Source organism: Rhynchophorus ferrugineus, unplaced genomic scaffold (genome assembly GCF_030347505.1).
Source record: "Rhynchophorus ferrugineus isolate W39M unplaced genomic scaffold, kcgeb_rfMv2 rfM2, whole genome shotgun sequence".
Classification (NCBI taxonomy): domain Eukaryota; kingdom Metazoa; phylum Arthropoda; class Insecta; order Coleoptera; family Curculionidae; genus Rhynchophorus; species Rhynchophorus ferrugineus.
In genome coordinates this window covers 53,428,422-53,455,765 of record NW_027472581.1, presented here as the reverse complement: position 1 = coordinate 53,455,765, position 27,344 = coordinate 53,428,422, and the positions used below count along the sequence as shown (strand labels likewise).

The 27,344-nt window shown below is 30.8% G+C and overlaps 2 protein-coding genes across 2 annotated transcripts; both read right to left on the bottom strand.

Annotated features, from left to right (window-relative positions):
- Positions 1–10,720: 10,720 nt before the first annotated feature.
- LOC143191421 (uncharacterized) lies at positions 10,721–12,292 on the bottom strand. The gene is made up of 4 exons (XM_076396474.1): positions 12,179–12,292; positions 11,953–12,118; positions 11,643–11,897; positions 10,721–11,555 (listed from the first exon to the last, which is right to left on the bottom strand). Exons 3-4 carry the CDS (start codon positions 11,857–11,859, stop codon positions 11,470–11,472), a joined length of 303 nt encoding a protein of 100 aa, XP_076252589.1. The 5' UTR covers positions 11,860–11,897; positions 11,953–12,118; positions 12,179–12,292; the 3' UTR covers positions 10,721–11,469.
- Positions 12,293–16,819: 4,527 nt separating this feature from the next.
- Positions 16,820–22,916, bottom strand: LOC143190109 (uncharacterized). Its single transcript, XM_076394212.1, has 6 exons — positions 22,701–22,916; positions 22,104–22,226; positions 21,852–22,035; positions 21,627–21,791; positions 20,801–20,845; positions 16,820–17,102 (listed from the first exon to the last, which is right to left on the bottom strand). The coding sequence occupies exons 1-6, from the start codon at positions 22,819–22,821 to the stop codon at positions 16,853–16,855; spliced, it is 888 nt and encodes a 295-aa protein (XP_076250327.1). The 5' UTR covers positions 22,822–22,916; the 3' UTR covers positions 16,820–16,852.
- Positions 22,917–27,344: the final 4,428 nt, after the last annotated feature.

Genomic DNA, 27,344 nt, shown 5'->3' with positions numbered 1-27,344 from the left:
AAACAGATTTTCCAGTGATTTTCCATGATTTGGGATCATAATAATTTCGGCAATATTCTAAACGTCTAGGACATGTTTTAGTGAAAATTCTGTATTAATCAAGTTAGTGAGTTTTATAATTGCCCTTCTTGGTAGTTTTTATAGCAATTATCCTATTATTCAGACATGGCCTGGCGATTTATTTGGATAATATCTACTTTGATAACTTTGATTTGATAACTAACTTTACCTATAACTTAATATAACCGTGCATTTGAGGCTTCACGAGCTCCTAGCACATATATTATTTAGATATGTTTTATAATTGCCTTTCTTGGTAGTTTTTATAGCAATTATCCTATTATTAAGACATGGCCTGGCGATGTATTTGGATAATGTCTAATTTGATAAATTTGATTTGATAACTAACCTAACCTGTACCTCAATATAACCCTGTCTTTGAGACTTTGGGAGCTCCTAGCACATATATTATTCAGATATGGATTAACGTCAAGTAAATTATAATAAAATTCATTAATACTAATAAACAGAATTAGTTAATAAATAAGTTTATAGTTAAATGTTTATGGTATCAGTATATGTATAAGATACAAGTCCAGGAACTGATATGAACTGTAGATCTCACTTGATATATACTTTGATTACCGCTCCACGTCTTATCGAAACTTACAACACATTTTAAAAGTGAATCTAACTGTGATAAGAAATTTCTGTTAGTGTACACTTTTGAAAAATGAATATGTTTTAATAAATACCTGCTCTGAAAGAAAATTGCAAGTTTTGTCTAGTCAATGTAGAGTGAATCTGGTAAGTTTCATTGAGAAAGTCCATGTATATTTTTTCATGCCTATTTCTAAAAAAAATAAATTACATAAAATTTATATTTACCGAGTAACAATTTGAATTAGTTCACTCTTAAACATTTCATCAAAGCTTAATGTATGCATTCCAAGCCATTCCTTAATTGTAGCCTTTGTCTATGCACTTGTTGGGATTAGTACACTGGTTACTCTGCTATGGAGAATTTTCCATAACAACTTATGGTTTCTCCAAGTTCTTCAAAAGCTGATGTTTAAACCATAATTAAAACCTATTATAGTTGATTTTTCTATAATAATCATCCCTAAACTTACAGGAAAACAACTCTTTTTCAGGAATAAACCAACTCTTATTTCCAGCATAAAGAACAATATATTTGCAACGAATTATTAATGTATGTTATGACTAATAAAACCTAATCAATTGTTATTCCGGTGTTTACGTTTTTCCATCAACCCTTGATATGCATTCTGAAATATCCATGTTTCATCTAAATACACAAATTTAAATAGTTAGTCTCCCTTTATTTTATTATCTGCTTTTAAAAATTATCTTATATGCTATAAAAATGTCTGAAAGTTCCATTAGATCTCCTGGTGGATTATATTTACTCCATTTAAATCCTATATTATTCAACAGTGTACGAAGGAATGTCGTACATACCTTGAAGGGCAGCATGTCTTTGAGATTTATATGTAAAGCTTTCGGACTAATAGTTTCCACTGAAATAATTGCATTAAATTATATTTATACTAAAAAAAGTATTTTTATATATTTCATATATTTTATCTCTGAAGTCAAAGTTGTTTTCATGTATGTGATAATGTGAAATATGTGCTTCTTCCAAGTTAGATGTCCGTCAGTATATTCAGTATCTTTCGCTTATTAAAAGACAAAGATCAATAAATAATAAACTATAATTATATGGAACCATTTGAAAGTGATTAGAATTTTCCAAAAAAATAAAAGTCTTAATTAATATTGGGATATTTCGCTTGCCAAGCTTGAAATTTTAAGAAACCTTGAACACATTGAATGTGTGTGTTTCGTCACTATTGAATAAATTAGGGCATACAACAATAATCCCAAGTCAAAAGTGATACCAGTGAATTACAGCAGAGAATATTACATCCAACATAATCATCATCGCCTTTCTTCCTTTTTTATCTCGCTCTAGTCGACTATCGGTCATAAACAAGGCACTACCTTATAATGTTATTATAATCTTCTGTAAATGAATTTTTGACTGATAAACTGAAGAAATGCTATCGAAAACTATAATTTCTTTCTCTCTCCTACACTTAGGTTAGATATTCGAAACAACGGTTTTCAGCTAATCTGTTTCAATACGGAGAATTCAAAATACGACTGAAGACAATTCCGGATATTACGTTATAATGATTTTAACAAATACATTGTTTGTTGTTATAATTGTGCTATTTCGGAAAGCTTCTACTCTGAAGGAAATAGGAAAACATTAAATAAATAATAAATACATAGTGTTTTATTGGATCATTTCCGGTAGATTTTGAAATTGTGTATGACTTTCAAGCTGAACTTAACCGCATCATTAACCACATACGCAGCAGCAGATACAAGCAGATTGGTATTATTTTCTTTTGTACTGTTTTACGTTATCTCATTGTGTTTGTTATTGTACTGATTAACATTTCCGCCTAGATTGTTATAAAATATAAATAAACATGAAACAAATAGTGAATACAGTAGAAATGTAATAAATGTTTAGGATATTTATATGGCTCGCTGAATGGAGGTAAAATGAATGGTTACATTATATAACCTTTATTTATTGGCAAATAAAAATATCGAAAATACAGTAGATAATGGGGATCGGCGCTGGGTTTACCTTAAAATAAATTATATTTGGTACAATTTTTGTTCAATTATTTTATTTAGATTAGAATTTTTTTTAATGTCAAAGCTAAACTGAATTAAAACTCAGAGTTGATGTAGCAACATTGTAACCTTTCGACGTCACAAATATCCACAACGCATTACTAAAAAACTTTGAATAGACTATAGATATAACTGCATTAATTAGTTACTTAATATGAGCATATCGGCTATCTAAACTAAATACATAGCAACATTAAAAACGACAAATTTAAGTATTTAGTCATAAAACTCAGGTTTTATTGATGTTGATGTATGAAAAACAGAATACAAGAAGGCAATTAAGTTATATAGTATAACCAAACAAGTATATTAAAATATAAATCAAATAAAAAATACACAAATGTGTTATATGGTCATTAATATCCGGTCAGCAAAACAAACGTACAACGTCGAATATTATGCTGACCAAGTAATATAACCATATATAACATATACGGCAATAGGCCATATAGCAAATCAGTAGTGTAAACGTTTCGTAAGCATTTCTCACTTCTTGAGCGTTGTCTACCTTCGATGTCTACCGTGCTTCGAAATTCGTGTTTCCCGTTCACGGTACCACAAGAATCAAGTACAGGTGCTTCACTACCGCAAAATTGGCCTGCCAACAGCCACGGCCAAAATCCAGTGCATCATCCAAATCAGATTCTGTAGCCCAAATGACCGATTTCCGTCGAGAATATAACGCAATAACATTGCAGAAAGACGATCATATCAGACACCTCGACGCTCAAATATAGATATTACAAAGCGAATAAGGACCAGCCAAACCGACAATGAATTAAACGATCTCGAAAATTCAGAAACTAAAGCAATCTCCGAGAGCGAAGGAGAGTTCCAACGTGTCGATGAAAAAAAAGGACACAGAAGAATAAAATCGACGACTGATGAAGAATTCCCGATCCTGAATACCAACAAACAAAAAGCCAAGAGACCAGCTGTTGACCAAAATAGGGATGAGTCTGCTTTCATTGCTTTGTCAAGTAGTAATATCGCTGTAGCTACCGCATCTTCTTTCGCTTTTCCATGAATTAATACGACTTAAAACGACGAACCGATGGATTACACCACAATGAATACGAACGACTATACTAGTTCGATTCAAAATAATGATATCCCCGTATCAACCCCAGCTAGCTCCAAAAAAACCCGAGTTCCACACAAACTAAACCAGTAGCATTCTTCCTCTCCACGCCTTATGACTACAGAATGATTATCAACATCCTAAATGACCGCAAATACGGTTACCATACTTTCTGCCCGCCGGAGAAATGACATTTCCGTCCATTATCAAGGCCGTTATAGAGAGCATATCCGTTGCCGAAGTTCGATCCGCACTTGAAGTTTGGATTTAGTCCCATCCATGTCGAACGAGGGAACACCAAGAGGGGAAAACCAATTGCCATCGTGCAAGTGGTCGTATCCCGCGAAGTCGGAGTCGCGTCTCATGCATCAAGTTGTGAAAATACAAGCCCAACGCAGCAATGGCAGGCGCATCCAATGCTTCAACTGACAAATATTCGGCCATTCATCGGCAAATTGCAAAGCTACTCGAGCTTGCGTCAAGTGAGCAGGTAAACACGACTAACGCCAATGTCCTAAAGACAGAAGTTCCCCGTAAAAACGCGCCAACTGTAACGAACCTTACACTGCCAACCACTCGGGATGCAAATGCCGACCAACCTCGAAAACACCTAAACTAAGAAGACCGATCCCTCCTCCCACCCATGTGTGGGGAACTCAGGATAACAGTCGTTTGGCTGCTCCTTCCTCATCGTTACAAACCCGATCTCCACTGGCGAAATACTCTCCTAAGCATCTTAAGAAGATTGAGGAGACCATTTTCAATACCATCAGTACCCAGCTTCTGGAAGAACTACTATCCGGTCCGCCATGGTTACACGACATACAATGTCGACAAGTTGCTTCTCCAGGAAACCTTTCTAAAACCCTCCATCAAGATTCTGAATTATTCGATTTATCGAAACGGCAGAGCCACCGTCGTCAAAAATAACATCAATCAGATCCAACTGTAATTGCAGTTTCTATCAAGTTTTGAATACACCTCCATAGCAATCGAGTCGAATAGCAGGCGAATTCAATTCACACCAATCTATCAAAAAAACGATCGATTTATTGAAGATTGAATGATTATTTTAAGAAAACACTTCCAAATTCATCTGGGGTGATTTTAACGCTCACCATCCACTTCGGAGCACAATCAGACCAAGCACTGCTGGTGCGGGCATCGCCGAGATAATAAATGAGATGGAACTTGGACTAATTACTCCAAGCGAACCAAGTTACTATTCCTCCAATGGACGAACAATAATTGACTTCTTCATTTAACAAAATGCAAACCAATCTTCCGACCTGCAAATACTCCAAGACCTCGATTCTGACCACAGGCACCAGAGAAGGCAGGGACAGGGTTAAAGACAATTTTATTAAACATTCAAATGGTAACTCAAGTCGTAACGAACAAAATTAATTTTTAGGAAAATCTAAAACATCAAATAACTTCTTTAGTACATCCACACATATACAACATAAAATACCATTCCCCAATCAAGCTATTGATGTTAAACCTCGTAATATTAAAACTCACTTCCCATCATCTAAAAATACTTTTGTGTGAAACAGTCACAACTTAAAAAATCAATGTCAATAACCTCAATGCCATGTCAGGCGTAAGTATTATCTCTCGACGTCAACCTCCGCAATCAAATGTCTTCAGAAATCAATATCCTAGAAATAAACCAAAATTCTTGCTAGAAGAATTAACACATGTAGAGAGAAATTTACCCGATGACTTAAATCATATCAGAATCTGTCCGTACCACTTCCCTTATGATGATCAAAACCCTGAAATTTTAGAACATGAATAATTATCAGAACAGATTTATTTCGATGAAAATTACCTTCCAGATATAAATACTGATGAAAATTTTCATTTATTAACCTCAGAAAACTCAGCTACTCAGCTACCAACTAAATTTGTTTCAAATTAATTAACTACTTTATTTAGAGATCAGAAATTATGATTTAAAAATTCTAATTGACAGAGGATATCATGCTTCACTTCTTAGACCATCCGTGAACAATTATTTCCGGAATTAATTCATTCACATGTTACTACCCTAGAAACCTGCACAGGAAATCAAAAAGTCACTTCCAGAACGACAATCCCTTTGTTGTTATGTTTTGGAATTACCACGACCACCGATTTCATACTATATTCATTCCACAACAATTTGAATGGAATCTTCGGTATTAAAGACATCCGTAGACTAAACTTAAATATTGATTTAAAACAGCAACAATTAGAAAATAACTACATGATAATCCCCTTCTATTTTCGAGAAGATTTCGAAAATTATCCGATAAAAATTCCTCCTAATACTATTAAAAGACTCAAAATATGCCCTAAACTCCCTGAAAACTCGAATTGGTTGATACCCCATTTTGAAAATGAAAACCTATAAAAAATGTAAACACCAAAATAAGAAAATAAGACATATTAGATCATTCTCCTTAATAAAATATTTGGACTTTTGCCCCAACGGAACAGTATAATTATACAGATTTAATAGAAAAATAGCATATGACCGTTCGTAGAAATATTAATATTCCCGTTATAAAAATGGAAACACCAAAAAAATATTTCATAATTACATAAATTGAATGTTTAATAGAAAATAAGACATATTAGATATTTACCCATAATAAAATATTTGGAATATTGCCTTAACGTAAGAGTATAATTGTACAAATTTAATAGAAAAACAGAATATTACCGTTCGTGGAAATATTAATATTCCATTATAAAAAATGTAAACACCAAAAAACTATTTCATAATTACATAAATTAAATGTTTAGTAGAAAATAAGTCATATTAGATAATTTCCCTTAATAAGATATTTGGAATTTTGCCCCAACGTAACAGTATAATTATACAGATTTAATAGAAAATAGCATATGACCGTTCGTAGAAATATTAATATTCCCGTTATAAAAAATGGAAACACCAAAAAACTATTTCATAATTACATAAATTAAATGTTTAGTAGAAAATAAGTCATATTAGATAATTTCCCTTAATAAGATATTTGGAATTTTGCCCCAACGTAACAGTATAATTATACAGATTTAATAGAAAATAGCATATTACCGTTCGTGGAAATATCAATATTCCCGTTATAAAAAATGTAAGCACCAAAAAAATATTTCATAATTACATAAAATGAGTGTTTAATGAAAAATAAGACATAGTAGATCATTCCCCTTAATAAAATATGTGGAATTTTGCCCTAACGGAACAGTATAATTACATAGATTTAATGGAAATACAGCATATTACCGTTCGTAGAAATATTAATATTCCGGTTATAAAAAATGTAAACACCAAAAAAATATTTCATAATTACATAAATTGAGTGTCTAATGAAAAATAAGACATAGTAGATCATTCCCCTTAATAAAATATTTGGAATTTTGCCCCAAAGGAACAGTATAATTATACAGATTTAACAGAAAAATAGCATATTACCGTTCGTGGAAATATTAATATTCCCGTTATAAAAAATGCAAACGCCAAAAAATATTTCATAATTAGATAAATTGAATGTTTAGTAGAAAATAAGTCATATTAGATAATTTCCCTTAATAAGATATTTGGAATTTTGCCCCAACGTAACAGTATAATTATACAGATTTAATAGAAAATAGCATATTACCGTTATAAAAAATGTAAGCACCAAAAAAATATTTCATAATTACTTAAAATGAGTGTTTAATGAAAAATAAGACATAGTAGATCATTCCCCTTAATAAAATATGTGGAATTTTGCCCTAACGGAACAGTATAATTACATAGATTTAATGGAAATACAGCATATTACCGTTCGTAGAAATATCAATATTCCCGTTATAAAAAATGTAAACACCTAAAAAATATTTCAAAATTACATAAATTGAATGTTTAGTTGAAAATAAGTCATATTAGATCATTCCCCTTAATAAGATATTGGGAATTTTGCCCCAATGTAACAGTATAATTATACAGATTTAATAGAAAAATAGCATATTACCTTTCTCGGAAATATTAATATTCCCGTTGTAAAAAATGTAAACACCAAAATAAGAGAATAAGACATATTAGATCATTCTCCTTAATAAAATATTTGGAATTTTGCCCCAACGGAACAGTATAATTATACAGATTTAACAGAAAAATAGCATATTACCGTTCGTGGAAATATTAATATACCCGTTATAAAAAATGTGAACTCTAAAAAATATATCATAATTACATAAATTGAATGTTTAATAGCAAATACGACATATTAGATATTTACCCATAATAAAATATTTGGAATATTGCCCTAACTTAACAGTGTAATTGTACAGATTTAATAGAAAAATAGCATATTACCATTCGTGGAAATATTAATATTAATGTTATAAAAAATGTAAACACCAAAAAAATATTCCATAATTACATAAATTGAATGTTTGTTAGAAAATAAGACATATTAGATCATTCCCCTTAATAAAATATTTGGAATTTTGCCCCAATGTAACAGTATAATTATACAGATTTAATAGAAAAATAGCATATTACCATTCGTGGAAATATTAATATTAATGTTATAAAAAATGTAAACACCAAAAAAATATTCCATAATTACATAAATTGAATGTTTGTTAGAAAATAAGACATATTAGATCATTCCCCTTAATAAAATATTTGGAAATTTGCCCCAATGTAACAGTATAATTATACAGATTTAATAGAAAAATAGCATATTACCATTCGTGGAAATATTAATATTCCCGTTATAAAAAATGTGAACACTAAAAAATTTTCATAATTACATAAATTGAATGTTTAGTAGAAAATAAGACATATAAGATCATACCTGTTAATAAATTGTTTGGAATTTTGCCCTAACGTAACAGTAAAATTATACAGATTTAATAGGAAAATAGCATATTGCCGTTCATGCAAATATTAATATTCCAGTTATAAAAAAGTTCAAACACCAAGAAAATATTTCATAATTACATAAATTGAATGTTTGTTAGAAAATGAGACATATTAGATCATTTCCCTTAATAAAATATTTGTAATTTTACCCCAACGTAACAGTATAATTATACAGATTTAACAGAAAAATAGCATATTACCGTTCGTGGAAACATTAATATTCCCGTTATAAAAAATGCAAACACCAAAAAATATTTCATAATTAGATAAATTGAATGTTTAGTAGAAAATAAGACATATGACATCGTACCCCTTAATAAAATATTTGGAATTGAATAGGAAAATAATATATTACCGTTCGTGGAAATATTAATATTCCAATTATAAAAAATGTAAACACCAAAAAAATATTTCATAATTACATAAATTGAATGTTTAGTAGAAAATAAGACACATTAGATTATTCCTCTTAATAAAATGTTTGGAATTTTCAACCAACGTAACAGTATAATTGTACAGATTTAATAGAAAAATAGCATATTAACATTATTGGAAATATTAATATCCGCGTTATAAAAAATGTACACACTAAAAAAATATTTTATAATAAAATATATTGACTCTCTAATAGAAAATAAGACATATTAATTATTTTGGCTTAATAAAATATTTGGAAACTTGCACCAACCTAACAATATTATTATTCAAATTTAATTTAAAAAAAAGCATATTGCCATTAGTGGAAATATTAATATTCCCGGTATAAAAAAATTTATAGAAAAAAAGACGTAAAATCGGTTTAATAAATATTCAGAAATTTCCACCAACATAACAGTATAACTACTCAGATTATTTTTAAAAAATAGCATATTAACGTTGGTGGAAATATTAATATTCCCGTTATACGAAATGTTAACACCAAAAAAATATTTCATAACTAGATAAGCTCATGTTTTATAGAAAAAAGGGCTATTGGATCTTTCAATTTAATAAAATATTTAGAAATTTGCGCCAACGTAACAGTATAACTAATCAGATTTAACAAAAAAAATGCATATTAACGTTGGTGGAACTATTAATATATCCTTTATAAGAAATGTAAACAGCAAAAAATATTTCATAATTCAATAAGCTGATTTTTTATAGAAAAAAAGACGTGTTTGGTCTTTCCGTTTGATAAAATGTTTAAAAACTTATGCCAACGTAACAATGTAATTATGCAGATTTAATAAAAAATAACATATTACCGTTGGTGGAAATATTAATGTCCCCATTATAAGAAATATAAACACCCAAAAAAAATTTCATAATTAATTACACTGATTTTTTTATAGAAAAAAGAGGTATTGGATCTTTCAGTTTATAAAATATTTTGAATATTTGGGCTAACATAACAGTATAACTAATGCTGATTTAATAAAAAAAGCATATTACTGTTGGTGAAAATATCAATATCCCCGTTATCAAAAATTGTAAACACCAAAAAAAATTTAGTAGAAAAATAGAACCTACCACATCACTTAATAAAATATTTAGAAATTTGGGGCAACGTAACAGTATTGAGATTTAATAGAAAATTAGCATATTACCCTTGGTGGAAGTATTAATATTCATTTTATTAAAAAATTTAAACATCTAAAAAATATTTCCTAATTTATAAATAAAAAAAATATTTTGATTTAATACAAATTAAATATGTACGAGATCTTTGGATTTTATGAAATATTTAGAAATTTGCGCCAACAGGATAAGTATTAAGATTTAATATAATTAATAGCATGTTACCGTTGGTTTACATATTAACATCCCCGATATCAATAAATTTAAACAACATATGTAACACATGGAACATTGTAAGGAACAAGTTTATTAATATATGCGTCATCGACATTTGTGACGTCAAAACCTGGAAATGTTTCATCATTAACTCAAGTTTTAGTTTAGTTTGGGTTTGACATACAAGAAAATTCTAATCTAAATAAAATATTTAAACAAAATTACTGTTATAAAATATAATTTATTTTAACTTAAAAGACTTAAAACATCAATTAAGAACACAGGTTTAATAGTTTGTAGGTTAGAGTTGTTTTATTTACATTGAACTCTGTTCCATACCACCCATGAGGTAGAGTTTCCAGGCACTTTTTATGTAGTGATATCCCCCTGGAGGCCTAATCCACCTAATTAGCCATTGTATATCACAACAATGTATTTTACTTTCATTCGAGAGCATACGTACCCTTTTACTTTTGGTTCTTGTTTTCTTCGATGGTGTGATTACTTGTCAAATCATCTTGGTATCAGTGTATATTTTATTTCTTCTGATACTATCTGTGTACACCATTCTTAATAAAATTAATCACTGAATTCTATCTAAGGCATTTACCAAATCTACAAAACAGTTTTCATTCTCTCCTCATACATTCTAACCTAATTAATGCTCATGTTTAATTCTGAACAATTACAATCATATCTGTGCACCCAAATCTTTCACGCCCTACAATACCATTTTCTACAATTTTATCCTATTAATTATGTGCATAGTTTTAGTTGTTTCCACTCCCATCACAACATGCACAAAATTATCACATATCTTGAGAGTTTCCTTTGGCCATTTTCAGTTTCCGACTGTCTATTCAATCACTAAACTGTTCATTTGTAATATGATCTAAAACATGTTCACGATTCCGCCATTTATCAATTACTTTTTCTGTATGTCTAATCGAGTTCATTCAAACAGAAGGTGTTATGGTTCACAATAGATTTGGATTTTCCGTTTGGATTTGGAGGAAAACAATAATTCTGCTGCAAGAATAAAACCATTCTTATTCCCTGCATGAATAAGAATATATCAGCAATTAATTATTAATAAATATAATGACCAACAAAACCTAATCGAATGCTATTTGTAACTTTTACCTTTTTCCATCATTTTTGTTGTCTTTACACTTTTTTGTTGCTGTCTTGCCAAGAGTGCCCCAATGAACCATTTTGAAATATTTTTTGAAAATTTCATCAAGATACACAAATTCAAATAATCGACTTTTCGACGGTTATCTTTTCTCCATTTAAATCCTATGCCCTGTAAAGGTATATGAAAGGATGTCTTACATCCCTCAAAAAACCGCATGTCCATAACTTTTTTACGTATAATTTCCAGACTAACAATTTTCTCTGAAATAATGTTATTACATTATGTTTATATCGATAAAATAGTTTGTGTACGCACTATTCTTTTACATTTCGTATATTTGATCTCGAATAGAGCCAATATCAAGATGGTCAAGATTCGTATGTAGACGAGTTTTCTTGGGTTACTGTAACGTATTGTTCTTCATTTTGTAAGCGATGTTATTCACAGTACCCACACTAATATTTAGCGCAGCAGCAGCATACTAAAAACATTTCCAATAAAATTGCAGCTACTTATATTATTTATTATTATCAATAATTACCTCCCTAACGGAAATTATAGGCAAACGGGGGCATCCATCATCTCTTTCCTTTTCGAAATATTTTATTTAAGCCGCAGTCAATTTGTGACCCTGACTATCTATTGTCTTCGGAATTTTCTAACTAAATGATATCATATATTACGGAGCAATTTAAAATTTATCTAATTAATCAAACCGCTAAAATGCCGTCTGTAAATAACATTCTTGAAAGCGATAGTGATAAGAGGTTTTAACTCTTACCTATAAATCATTGTGGCTGTATAATTACCCGTAGTTCTTAGATATACTATAATGTTTAAATAAATTATATTTGATAACATTTTTGTTCAATTATTTTATTAAGATTAGAATTTTGTTGTCTGTCAAACCCAAACTGAACATAAACTCAGATTTGATACGGCAACATTGCAACGTTTTGACGTCACATATTTCAATAACGCATATATAAATATACTTCGAATAGACTATATATAGTAGAATATACAATACGTGTACTAGATAGATTAAATAGGGATTTTGTTCATTTTTATTTAGTTATATGAAAGATTATAATGTATATATTTGATCTATCGGTTCGGAAATTTTTCGATATTTTTGTAAAAGGTAGCGATACCTTAATATATATGATAATAAACCTTTAAAATTAAGTACGAATTTAAAATATTTATTAAAGATGAATAAATGGTCTTTTATACTGTTTAAGAAATCTCTTTTTTAAAATAATTTTTTAAATATCGAGAAAATGTCGGTTGACAAAAATATCGATATACCGATAAGTCCACGTCCTAGAACCTAGTTAAATATTCAGTAAATTACTCCGAAGAAAATAATGTGCCGCCCGTGCTCAAATACAGCCGACGCAGTCTCTACAAAGAATTATCGCTTATGTATCCAACTTCCGACGATTACCTGAACCTAACAACAATTCTGAATGATAAGAACTACCCGTATTATTCCCTCTACTCTCCCCAAGAAGAGATTAATTAGTTCGACAATTCGCAATATCTCGAAACCCGTCGCAGTCAACGAGTTTTGGAAAGCCCTCGTTGTATAGAGTTTCTTCTTCAGTTTCATTCAAAATAGAGAGCCGTTCGAAATTGAGATATCTACATTATTCCACTAGTAGTCCTTTACAATGAACGGTAAATCTTAGTAATGTAAGTAAATCTAAAAGTAAGGGGTTACATAAAATTTCATTGCAAGTCCATGGTGCTCTCCGAACAGTTGCTGCGGAGCAATTATGCAGGCATAAAGCTAGCCCAAATGTTGGAAAATATAACTTCAATCAAAACAGTATTCGCACTAAACAGCCCTCACATCATTTTTTGGTCCAGGACTATTTGGTCTAGAAAAATTATCAAACTCAAGGTCTTGGCGGTGCAACGGCAATTCTATATAGGAATGCGGTGAAATACAATCTCTTACTTTCACCCCTCACTGCAAACTTCTAAACAACCTACCTGATAGTCGAGACTGATCACCAACCTTTTACAATCATCGCTCTTATACCAGTAGTGTACCACCGGAGTATAAAGATCATATTACAAAAATCATAGCAACCTCAGCAGGCAACAATACGTCTCGTCTTATGACGCTGAGCGGTGACTTAGGTTTTGGTCTCATCCTACTCAACAAATGTAGAGAAATGTAGAGAATTATGTAGATAAATACAACGTGGTGTTACCCTATTTAGTAGTCCCGTTACCATTTTGATTGCCTATAACTTTACTCAAAGATAGGTAAGTTTGGTTTTCATAAGAAATTTATTTGGCTATTACACTTTTTTTCGTTATGGTTGAGAAATTATATCGGCTAAATGGTGAGCGCGATTCCCTATGTTACTGTCGGCTTTTTATAGGTATTTTTTATGACACCCTGCAACAACTGAAGCTATTCTATATATATAAGCTAATTCCTTCTATTTCGTGATGAATATTTTCTTAAAAATGTTGAATCCTTTGGGGTTTATCCACATCAAATTTTATTTTAAAAAACCCCATAGGAAAAAGTGTTGTGCTGTTAAACCCGGAGATCTGGCTGGCCATGGTAAATCGACACTTCGCGAAATTAGTCTTCGTGGAAAAACGTCATTCAATAATTGAATTGTTAAACGAGCTGTGTGCTGTGGCCCCACCTTGCTGAAACCACATATCCTCTAGTCCTTGCTCTTAGAATTCAGGCACGAGAAAATTTCGAATGATGTCTTGGTACCTTTCAGCAGTAACAGTAACTGCAACACCTTGCTCATTTTCAGAAAATAGGGACCAATGATGTTTTCAACATGAATACCACACTATACAGTTGTTTTTAGTAAATGCAATGATGTTTCATGAATTAATTGAGAATTCTGTGTTCCCCAAAACCGATTCTTCTGTTTATTGACGTGGCCACTGAGATGAAAATGGGCTTTATCGCTCATTATCAATTTAGACGAAAAATCTTCACTTTCACCAGGCAGCCTTAGAATTGCATTACTGTACTCTACTCGTTGATCAAGATCTTTCGATAGCAATTTTTGGATTAATTGAATTTTGTACGGAAACTTTATTAAATCAGTTTTCAAAATTCGTCTTAAACTGCATGCAGAAATGTGTAACTGGAAACCACGTCTCCGAATTGATGTGTCTGGAGACTCTGCAATACTATCGCGCACCAGAACCACATTTTCAGCGCTACGATATGCCCATTATCTTCAAGAACGATGCCTATCTGTTGTTGTACCATACTGTCGAAAATAAGCATGTAAACTATAAATTGTGGTTTTGTAAAGCACTGGACGATTAGAATATTTTTGAGGCAAAAAGGAAAATAATATCGTTGACTTTCTCAACACTCCGTTTCAAATTAATCTGCCACATGAGAAATTTATTCTTATAGAAGTAAAACAAACAATAGTTAAAGAAATAAATGCTAAACAACTCCTGGATTTGACCTAATTACTGGAAGTATCTTAAAAGAGCTCTCAGGAAAGTGCATCAAATAAATAACATTCATATTTGTGCTAAGACTAAATTATTTTACTAGCACTTGGAAAGTGGCTCAAATCATTATGATTCTTAAACGTGGAAAATATTCTCTTATCGTCCTATAAGCCTATTACCTGGAATCTCTAAACTTTTTGAAAAACTATACATTAAGAGACTCAAAATGATCGCAGAAGAGAGAAATATTATTCCAGACCATCAATTTGGCTTCCGTAGTAAACAGCCACAAGAAACCTCCTACTTCATTTTAACAAAGTCAAAGTGTGGTTGAAAACGTAGCGTATCAAAGCAAATGAGGCAAAATCTACCCATGTGACATTCAGCCTTTCTAGAAGAACAGGTCCCCCACTAAAATTGAATAATCATGAACTTCCACAAACAGACAACTTTAAATATCTGGGAATGTATTTCAATCGACGTTTGACATAGAAAAAACATAGAGTGACAAAACGCAAACACCTTGGGCTTAAACTAAACCTAATATGTTGGCTGATAGGGTGTAAACCTAAACTATTCTTAGATAATAAGATTTTGATGTATAAGTCATTACTTGGCCCATTTGGACCTATGGTATTTGGACCCACGGCAGCTATGCAGTTGATCATCATTATGTGAGGAAGGTGTGGCCGAGTCAAATCCATTATGAACCAAGATAAACTATATCCTCTGTACCACTTGTTAACCCACAGGGTATTTTATTGCTTCCTCTTTACATTAAACTTACACGCTCAAACGCAAAGTACCGGATTTACAATACATAATTAAGCTGTATTCAGAATTATTGTACGCAAAAATTAAATGAATATTTGTGGGGCCTCTTAAAACTCGAATGGCTCACGCAAAGTTTACAAAATGTACTACACCTGATGAAGGAGCAGTATGGGCATTGTGGGCAGCATTCTAGGTGTTGCTCACAATCTTCTCGATAAACACAAATCACCGAATCACAAGCACGAAATCGACAATTTCTTACAAAATTACCACGAGACTGGAGTCTCTCAAAATACAATTTTCTGCATTCACATCTTAATTTTGTGTCATTCACTCAATGAGTAAGGAGAGTGACTACGAACTAAACGTTGATTTTTATTTTTACATTGATACTTCGCATTTACACCAATAGATGTCGCTACCCAAAATTCATGTGAGAACCGAATTATTCAGTTTTACGCCAGTTAATCAGTTAATATACTATTAGTCTCTGAAAGTGTCCAAAATGATTCTCATTTCTTTCGTAGTTCCTCTTCAAATAACTGAAAGTTAATAAGTGATATTTAATGTCAAATACTGATCATGTTTATCGATCATTAGAAAAGGCAGCATCTAATATTCGTACTCTTCAACACAGCATCTAACATTTTAGGTAATCTTGATAACTATTTAATATTTAAAACCCATTTTTAAATTTACTAGTTGATTTAAACTTAATAGCAAACTATTTGTTTCAGAAATTAAATATTTTTAATGCTATACAGTAACGTTTTAGTCGACTAAATGACATTAAATCTAATTAACGCAAACTATTATAAAACGTTTAGAAGAGAAAGTGTAAGTATTGCCACGATATCCGCCATAATCATACATCGTAGCTTCAGGCTATAATTTAAAATTGAAACAAAAAAATCAAAATAAAACTATATTAAATAATAGTTCCTATAGCAAAATATATTTATAGAATATTAGTCCGCTATTATTTGGTCAGCAATTCACAGATTTCCAGTTGAACTTGTATATTGCTACAGCTGGATACAGCATCCGACGATATTGATATCTGACTAGCTTCTTTATCTGCCAGTTTTAGTTCGGTCATTGCTAGACATACCTCGTCTTCTGTTCCTTTCATCCAATATTCGTATAATTTCGGTGAATATCCAATAGGACCAATAGAAGAGTTTCTATAGTGAGTTTTAATAAAGTTGCTCTCTTCATCTAAAACAGTTCTGAAAATAAAACAAAATATTTATTAAAAAATATAAGATTAGAAAGATAGTTATAAAGTGATGATTATTATTGGTTTTATAAATAAATATTGTTAAATAAAAGACCAAGAGATCAAGTGACAATTCAATTTATGTTGATAGTTACATAAAAATTTTTCAAACAGATTATATTGTTAAGCAAGACGGTAACTGTTAGTGTATAATGCCATCTGATCTTTCCTCCTCATCCTATTTTTCGCAGTTCCCGTTAAGATATCAATATTCAAGTTTTATCCCATAATTTATTTATTATTTTTGAAGATAGAAGAAGGAATGTAGGTGCGCGTATTGTAGGTGCACTAGATACTAGAGGACTGACTATTTACACCACTATTTTAAACCCCTTTCGTTAAAAAATAGAGACTGTTACTCAAGATATCAAAACAATTGCAAGGATACATGAGAACAGTATATAGGTTGTCCTAAATATATACCTAGATCAAAGTTATTATAGAGACAAATTATAGGCTAGTCAGTAACGACTACTAACAATCATTATCATAATATAACAAGTTTCTTATATTTAGCAAATCAAAACAAAACATGTACAAAACATGAAGGTACATGGGATTAGTGTAATAAAAAAACTTAATTAACATATTACGTTCTACTATAAATTATGAACTATTACAGCCAAGATAATTTTAGACACTGATAAATAAAAACTGTGAAAAATACTAAATAAATGTGTTCGCTAAAATTAAGTGAATACTTTATTTGTTACTTTTGAAACGATATTAAATCGGACAGTGAGTAAAGTGAAAAACATTATTAACGAGCTTATATAATTTTAAGCGGTATTTGCTGATATTTTCAGTTATTCCTGTATCATTGGAATTATTATTATTAAATAGTTATGACAGGTTTGGATAAAAGACGATTAATAATGGCACATCATAACATATCATTTTGATATTAGTCCTTTTGCTCTATTATGAGAGAAACATGATTAATGTGTTGTGTTATATCGCACCATGGTTATACGTGCCCGGTTCAAGAAGAAAAGGTGGTTCTATGTCAGACTGACAGATGTGATGAGTAAGGTGTTTAGACATCGGATTCAGGGGTGTGCAACTGCAATGGTAAGTAGTGGGGCAAAGTTTTGCTGAGTTCAATCATTGGCGGCGCTGACAACGTGAATTTGATTGGTTAGTTTTAAATAGTTGTGTAGAAACCTGTAAGAAAAATACTTTGCTTTGATTGGTCTGCCATTTCGCCTGATTACTTTGTGACGTCACATTTATTGCCCAATAGTATTTAAATAGAAATCAAATTTAACTTTTAAAATTAATTTATTAAAATAAAATCCTATACAAATATACATAAGTGTAAATAATGTAAATATATATAAACAAAAAGCAAAAAAACAATTATGAACTCTATTCTAGGCAAAATTAAAATATCTATAATTCTTCTATAACGCCTTCCCATATTTGTTTAGTGCCATCAATTTTATGGGATCTATTAGAGTTCTAACTTAGCTTGATATATTGAAGGTAAACTTTAAATCCTTCTCTGTTGATATTGCATTAACTTCATTAAACCAAAAATACAATCACAACTCATAATAACTTTTAAAATTTGGTTTTGAAAATCATTGTGGATTGGACAGTTGAAACACTAAAAATGTATGTGCTTTTTAAAGATATTTAGATTTTAGAATATTTCATCTGTGGAACTACTTAATATAGAATGTATACAAATATTGCATGTTGTCTCTTTTTCAGAAGTTTTGTTAAATAGCCTGAAATAAGACTAAAATACAATATTAGACTCTTGTTTTTCTCAGAGCAAAGCTCTCTGGAACTGAAAATATAGACTCAACTGGTGATTTAACAACCTCAAGTGGTACTAGATCTATCGTTAAAAAAGAAAATAAGTTATCTAACATGTTCGTCTTCTGTACAATTCTCCTCGGGAGAATGATGTGAAAATATTGAAGTGATGATGTGCCCTTTTAAAGATTTCTTGAACATACTAGGTGAAGGATGATATTTCTACCTCCATGACCTCTAATAGATCCAACAAAATTCTTTAAGCAATCTTGGTTAAGATTTGTTAAACAAATGTATTTATTTGTAAACTTAGACAAAATAGATTTCGTTAAGGTAATACATCCCCTAAAAGTAGCAATTAAATTTTTAATTGATGGCGCCGTAACAAATATTTTCTTAACAAGGTAATCAAAATAAAATATACAATAGCTCTATTATAAAATTATTGAACACTGATTGTTCTAAAAAGTTAAAGTATTACAAATATTTTAGGGATATTTTACAATTAAAAGTAGTATTTATTACTACTAATTATCCAGTTAACTTAATTATTACCTTCTTGTAAGACTTCTTTATGTAGAGACATCACACTGACAGAATACAAACAACTTCGTAGAATAATTGAATTTTATTACTACTAACATCTTCATAAGGTTTTGATCTTGTGTAAGCAAACAATATATAAACAGACATGTAGTAGATATATAATTTTATATGTACCTGATAATACCAATGTTGGATATGCATTTACCCTAATACCCGTTCGTGAAGGAAGGATAATTCTAAATTTTTCACTAAAATGTCCGTGACAGACACCATGACGTTGATATATTTGCATTGTGGTTTATCCAGATAACTTACTACTATTTACTTGATCAACTCATTTTTGGAAAGGAGCGAGATCATTCTTTGGGAAAGGATGTCTAATTTCCGTAGTAGATTTTTACCCCGGTACACTACATCTTTTACTACACTGCACTGCTTTTACGCATCGTCGTCAATTTTTATATTATTACTCCATAATAATTAATGTAAAACAGAAAATATGCACAACGTAAAATGAAGATTTCTTGATATAAACAAAAACCAAAACCTACAAACAACAAACATAAAAAATGCTTTCCATGTTATTGGCGGCACCAAAAACTAGCCAATTACAATTTGCGATCGTAGCTCTACCGTTGATTGAACTAAATAAAAAATTTCCCCAAGGTCTCCTATACCGTGAAATTTCTATTTATTCTATGATCGGGTTTTGTTTCCTATGCGATATCAACAGTTTATCAAGCGAGACATTAAATTTGTAGCCGCAGTTACTCGGAGCATTCCTTAGAATACTTAGCAAAGTGGAGTTTCTTAGCAAAGTGGAGTTCAGGCCACATAGTAGTTGCAGCTATAAGGTCACAAAAGGTAGATTGGCGATGCTTAAAGACCCCTAGTCATAAGCTATTACAATTAGGAAACATACGTGCTTTGAAAAAAACCCTAGTCCGTGGCATTATTGGCACAAGCATTCACACCTGATTCACAACATAGTCTACAGTAAGTTCTTAGTTTTAGTGGAAATCTTGGAAAATCATTCCATACCCTACATGGAAATTTGGGTAAAACATAACTATTCAGAAGATCTTCAAAACAAACTGGTACAGGCGGCACTAACAAGTAATTTTACTAGAACTATAAATTGTCTAGGATAACAACCCCGTAAATAACTTTGGTATTTTTTAGAAGAGAGCTTTATTTAGCCTGCCTGATACTGAAAACCTTCAAATGATGAAATAATAAAACAAAGGATAAAATATTATGATAAGCAACTGGAAATTCGAATTGGAAAATTGTTACAAAATTTTTTTTAACAAAATCATGTTTTAAATATATACTTACCTTTTTAAGGAATCTGTACAACGTTTATATAGAGTTGGATTATCCCTAAAAATAAAAATACAGTATCAATTATTTCATAAGCAAATCTTATTTTTTTTACATTTACAATTTTTTTATTTATATAAACATAACAAAGTTCAAAACAGTTTTTATATATATAGAATATTTTAATCAAACTAAAATATTAATATTTTAAATAATTTAACAAAATATTAAGTAATTTAAAAAATTGCCTTATTAAAACCACTATCTAGTAAGCAATGCATAGTAGATGGTACGTTTAAGGATCAATAACAAGGAATTTACTACGGTCGATAAAGATAAGTGGATAAATATATAAATAATTGTAATTTTTTATTTTTTTATTAACCTCTTGGAACGTCAACAATCTGCCCGTGGTTATGGGTTCTATATACGTAATATGGGGCATCGACGATGACTCGCAACACTTTATTCTGGAACCTCTGGAGGATATCTATATTAGATTTGCTAGTAGTATCCCACAGTTCAATACCATAGATCCAGATGGACCTAAATATTGACTTATACAGCAAAACCTTCTTATCTAATGATAATTTAGATTTACATCCTATCAGCTAATACATTTGGTTTAGTTCAAGTCCAAGCTGTTTGCGTTTTGTCGCTATATGTTTTTTCCAAGTCAGACGTCGATCAGAATGCATTCCTATGGTAATATATAAATATACAAATATTGATCGGCTTATTAAACGTCGATTAAAAATTATTATAAGTATATAAAGTTGGTTATAATGATAATAGATTGCTGAATATCTTATATCTAATTATTAAAGCACTTTAAACTCACTGTTCGATAGCTTCTTCGTCGTAGCTATATATACAGTTCACTGACGAATCATAGAATCCGTCAACGGTATCATAACACCCTTCAGGAATTTTCACAGTAGGCTGTCGATTAGTGAGAAATTCTTTGTTTCCTCCTCTCAAGCTCGTATTAAATTCAATCTGGAATCTAGTATATATAAAATCAATTAAATATTGTTGAATTAAATCTCAAAAGAAAATAATTAACCTTCTATCAGGCATTTTACAATATAGCCAGGGTTCCTTATATTTCAACCCATCAGCAAAGTAAAATAACTTAGATATAAGTTTTCCATGTTTCCAGAGACCTTTCAATTTGTGACCCATAGGATATGTTATGGTGCCTTTACCATGAAATTGTCCATCTTTGAAATAGCCCACGTAAACTGCACCTTTAAGTGAAAAATTTAATTGGTTCATGATAAATATTTAAAATAATTCAGTGATAATTGCAACTAACCATGAGGAAAAGTATATGTTCCATATCCAGCTATACCGATACTATCCCAACAGCCTTCGTAGGTACTACCAGTTACAAAATGGGCTTCAGGTTTTTCATATTGCAAAAAACCTATATGACTTTCTACAAATTATATTATATCATCGTACATCTCGCAAATAATACTTATTAATTGAATAATGTCAAAAAGCATTTAAAAGATAATAGTTCTTAGAAAATATGAAGGTAGCGTAATTCGTTTAATCATATCTCTGTATTATATCTGTATTAATCATATTTTAATTCTTACTTCGGTAAAGCTTTCAACTTAAGTGTACTGAACGTTTAAATGAACCACAGTATGATAATTGATCTACCGTTTTCGTTCTGTGAATTTTGATATTAAAAATCATTGAAAAGGTAAATAAAATGTTTAAACATAAGGAGGCAGACTGACAACATTTATGGATATGACGAAGGCGCTAGGCAAACGCGTTATTCTTTAATTATAATTACATCTGGTAAAAGTATTGATAACGTATTAGAAATGGCACAGTCGCTGGAATTTTGTAATGCATTTTTATGTTCCTGTTCTATAATATGTTGAAACTTATATACCTCCACTGTCTCCTTTTTTTCTTTTCCTGGTAGGTGAGATTCGTTTGTGAAGACCAACTTTTTCCCAGTCAGGGGTAAGTGTAGGACGAATCTGAGAAAAATTGTTCCCAGAAACTGACATTGATGTTTTTCTTACCTGAGTTTTCAATTTTTTATAATAAACTTTACTTATAGCTTATGTCAAAGTCATCCTATAAAATAAATTAGTTAAAAATTAAAGTTCTTATAGTGGAAATTATTATTGTCTGTTATACATATAGATAATCGGATGAAAGCGCCTATAAACTGACAGCACCATGTCTAATTTTGCATAAATAAATTTGTTGCGTGTTGCGTGTGACTAGTTGCCTTGAGATAAAAAATTGAATGAAAGAATGCGCATGATCGTGTTAAAGCCATCCGGTTCCTCTTGATTCATTTGATGCTATGGCTTTTACCGAGTTGTTTGTAAGGTATAAGCAGCAACCCTATTGAATCCAGTATTTTAACTGCCCCCCATCTTCAAGAAACCTATTCTACAAAATCTGTTCTAATTGTTATATAACTGATAATATTCGAAACTATTTTAGAAATATTATTTTAAAATATTTAAAGCCGAACAATCTATTTTCATGACACAATGTATTTTTTTACATTATTAAATGTATTGTATATTTTCTCCATAACCTATACTGGTAATTTAATAGAGAGAACACATAATAGACGTACCCGGAGAAAGGTCTCACAGAATTTAGTAACTAGATGATACAATAATCACAATTTGGTGAATTTTATTGGTTAGTTTAAATTTTAGTAAAGAAAATATTTTGTTGTAAAGATAATTGATATAAACTATATTGATATATATGTATATATATATATATATATATATATATATATATATATATATATGTGTATATATATATATATATATATATATATATAAAATAAGAAATAAATATATATAGAAAATATATAGAAAAATAAAAATATATAGAAAATAAAAGAATATACAAAAAACAACTTTATTTATATTTACTTGGTGCCAAATTAATTGGTTTTATTAGGGTATTATATGATATTTTTATGTTCTTATATTGAAAACAACAAAGATTTTGCCTTTCCCGCTTATATTTAGATCTTACAGACCTATATCATTACCCAAAAAATCGTTAAATATTGTAAAATGAAAGATATTTTAAATTTATATTTTTGTATATCTGTTTATTATCGACACAACAGAGTCCAGAAATACAACAAAAAGGTAGCTTAAAATGTTATAAACGGTTTAACAAAACAGTTTTCATCGAGTTGTTAAGTGGGGTATGAGATACTGCGTTTCCTTTATAAAGTCAACGTAAACAAAAACTGCATGTACTTTATTTTTAATATACTTGTTTACTTTATTTTAATATACACTTATATATCATATACTGTATTAATATAATTAAATAGATTAAAATGTTATACAATTTTATTGTTTGCAACGCCATAACAATTACATAAAATTTTCAAAATAGTTGAAGAAATGTTCAAGAATATCGCAATATGACATGAACTAAATAAATGATGTACCCTTGACGCGTTGCGATAGAAAGATCATATAATAACAGGTGGGGCAAAAGTGCCGCTACCATTTTGTGACGTTTAGCTCAGTTTAGCTTTAACCATTGTGGTGCGTAGACGTCCAAATTTTATTATGGATAAATATACACCACAAGAACGAGCAGAAATAGTGACAATATTAACATAATCGTTCCATTATTGCCACTCAACGGAAATTGCGTTAAAACTATCCTAATCGTCCAGTGCCTCACAAAACCACAATTTATCATTTAAATGCGAATTTTGGACAGTACGGTAGTGCTGTCGGCAGACATGCCTCGTTCTGGAAGACGACGGACGTTTCGTAACGCTGAAAATGTGCTTCTGGTGGGCGATAGATAGAGTCTCCAGAAACACCAATTCAAAGACGTGGTTCCCAGTTACACATTTCTGCACGCAGTTTAAGGCAAATTTTGAAAACTGATTTGGAAATGTTCCTGTACAAAATTCAGTTAGTCCAAGAACTTCTACCGAGAGATCCTGGTCAACGAATTGAGTACAGTAATGCTAATAAGTAATGACAATGAACAATGAAGCTCATTTTTGTTCCCAATGGCCACGTCAATAAACAGAACAGTCGGTTTTGGGAAACACAGAAACCTCAGTTAATTCATGAAACATCATTGCATCCACTAAAAGCAACTGTATTTGTGTGGTATTCATGCTCGAAACATCATTGGTCCATATTTTTTGAAAATGACCAAGGTGTTGCTACAATAACAGCAACACCTTGGTTTCTGGTTTGGTACTGCTAAACGGTACCAAGACATGATTCGAAATTTTCTTGTTCCTGAGATGGAAGAGCAAGGACTAGTGGACATGGGATTTCAGCAAGATGGGGCCACAGCACATACAGTTCATTCAACAATTCAATTATTGAATGAATTTTTTCACGAAGACTAATCTCTCGAAGTAGCGATTTTGCATGGCCAGCCAGATTTCTGGATTTAACAGCACCAGACTTTTTCTTATGGGGTTTCTTAAAATCAAAAGTTTATGTGAATAATCCCTAAATGATTGAACATCTTATAGACCATATTTGTCACGAGCCGAAAGTTGCATAGCGAATCGCGGTCACCATTTAGCCGATAGAATTTTTCAATCATAACGAAAAAAAAATGTAAACACCAAATAAAATGCATATGAAAACCAAACTTACTTATCTTTTCTTTGAGCAAAATTATAGGTAATCAAAAAGGTAGCGAGACTTTTGACACGTTGCATACTGCGACTGCTCATTCGAGCTTTGGTAGTGTATTCTTCACAAATCATGAAACGTTTTGCAACAATACGTCTTTCAATTGACTTCGATAGGCATTGCAATAGCAGTTCGGTTTTAGAAGCTCATAATGCACTACATTCTCCTGCTTCCACACACTTTTACACTTTATACAGAAAACTTTTCTCTTTTTGTCTGATAACAAAGAAACCGCGATGTTGACATCTTGAGGTAATTCGTATATTAGCCATTTTCCTCCTTTTATATATTTTTGATCACATGTAAACGCCTGAAAACAGTTGATTCATCAAATGCTAAAGTGTCTGAAACTTCTTTGAGAATTTGAGCTCGGGTTTCGTGTAATAAGGCGTTTTTTTTTGTCAAATGACCTCAAAATCTGATATGACGGAGCAGCTTCACCGTAAGTGTCTGAAAATGTTTGATGTTGTTCAGCAGCAGATTTCTTTAAAAAAAAAAGCAAAAGTAAAGAATGTCAAATATGAAATTTGGGCGTGCTATGATTATGTTATTTTATGTAAAAAATATCAAAAACAATGGTTTAATGCTAAAGTTATTGAGGTTAATAATAATTTCAACATTATTATTTAAAACGATGATGACATATTTCTAATTTAAATATATTAATATCAAAAAAGTTAGCAACTAAAGAATTTTTGAAGGCGCTTTTTTGAAAACGCTTAAAACGTAGTGCATTATTATTATTATCTATTTATATATTATAAACCCATCAGCCTCCTGGACTGTTATTTAGGGTCTGTTTACAGATATACAAAATACACCACATTTACATAAGTTAAAGTATACAATATTATACAAGTATAGAATGCAAAGAACAATATAAATACATGGTCGGAATATAAAAACACTTAAATGTGTAAAATAAAATATACATATTGCAATATGACAAGTAAAATATGAATACAGAATATATGAATGCTACAATACAATGGTCGCATATCCCATGATACTGATAAGGATACAAGATACAAAAAATGTAAACGAACATGCATGATATTACATACTTGCACACTATTATATTTCTAGTGGTAGTCATGTTACGGTTAGAAAAGTAATCAGCTTGTCCAGGTACCCTAACTAAGACACTGGTCCATCGTCTCTTCTAGGTTGACCAACCGTCTTTGCGAATTGTATCTTCGGCATTCGATTAGTATGTGTTTGATAAACAGCGAGGAACCACATTTTGCGCACAGTGGTGGCCTTTATCCGTTAATGAAAAATTCATGGGTCAGTTTGCAGTGAGCAATTCTGAGTAAGAGAGTAAGCTTAAGTTGCGGCTGCTGCTGTTAGTAGTGTAAAGGTCATGATAATACTCTTTTTTCACCTACCATAGCTTGTTGTTTTCTATTAGATCTCTTAGACCATATGAGTTAGTCTAGATGTCTAAAGATTCTAGTACAGTGGTGCTTCATATTTCTACTACAGAAGAAGAAATTTTCCGTAAGTGTTCCCTCCCTCAGCTTGGCTAAGTAATCCGCTCTTTCATTTTCAATGATCCCAGAGTGTGAAGGGAGTTTTACCGCTCTTTTCCAATTTAGTACATTAATATAATTTTTCTGTTATACTCAAATGCACTGTATCCGATACTAATATATCCACATCTCAAGTCAACTTAAATGAATTAGCAAACTAAGTAACAACAGATTTATCAGAAAAACAGTTGCGATAGTTAATAAATAATCAAACAAATATTAATGAATTATATAAACCAAGTTAAATTACACTTAACGCTCGTCCAAATGTAATGGTGTATTAAAATAAAATGCATATCATGGTGAAATTATACAAATATTTTAGAGATT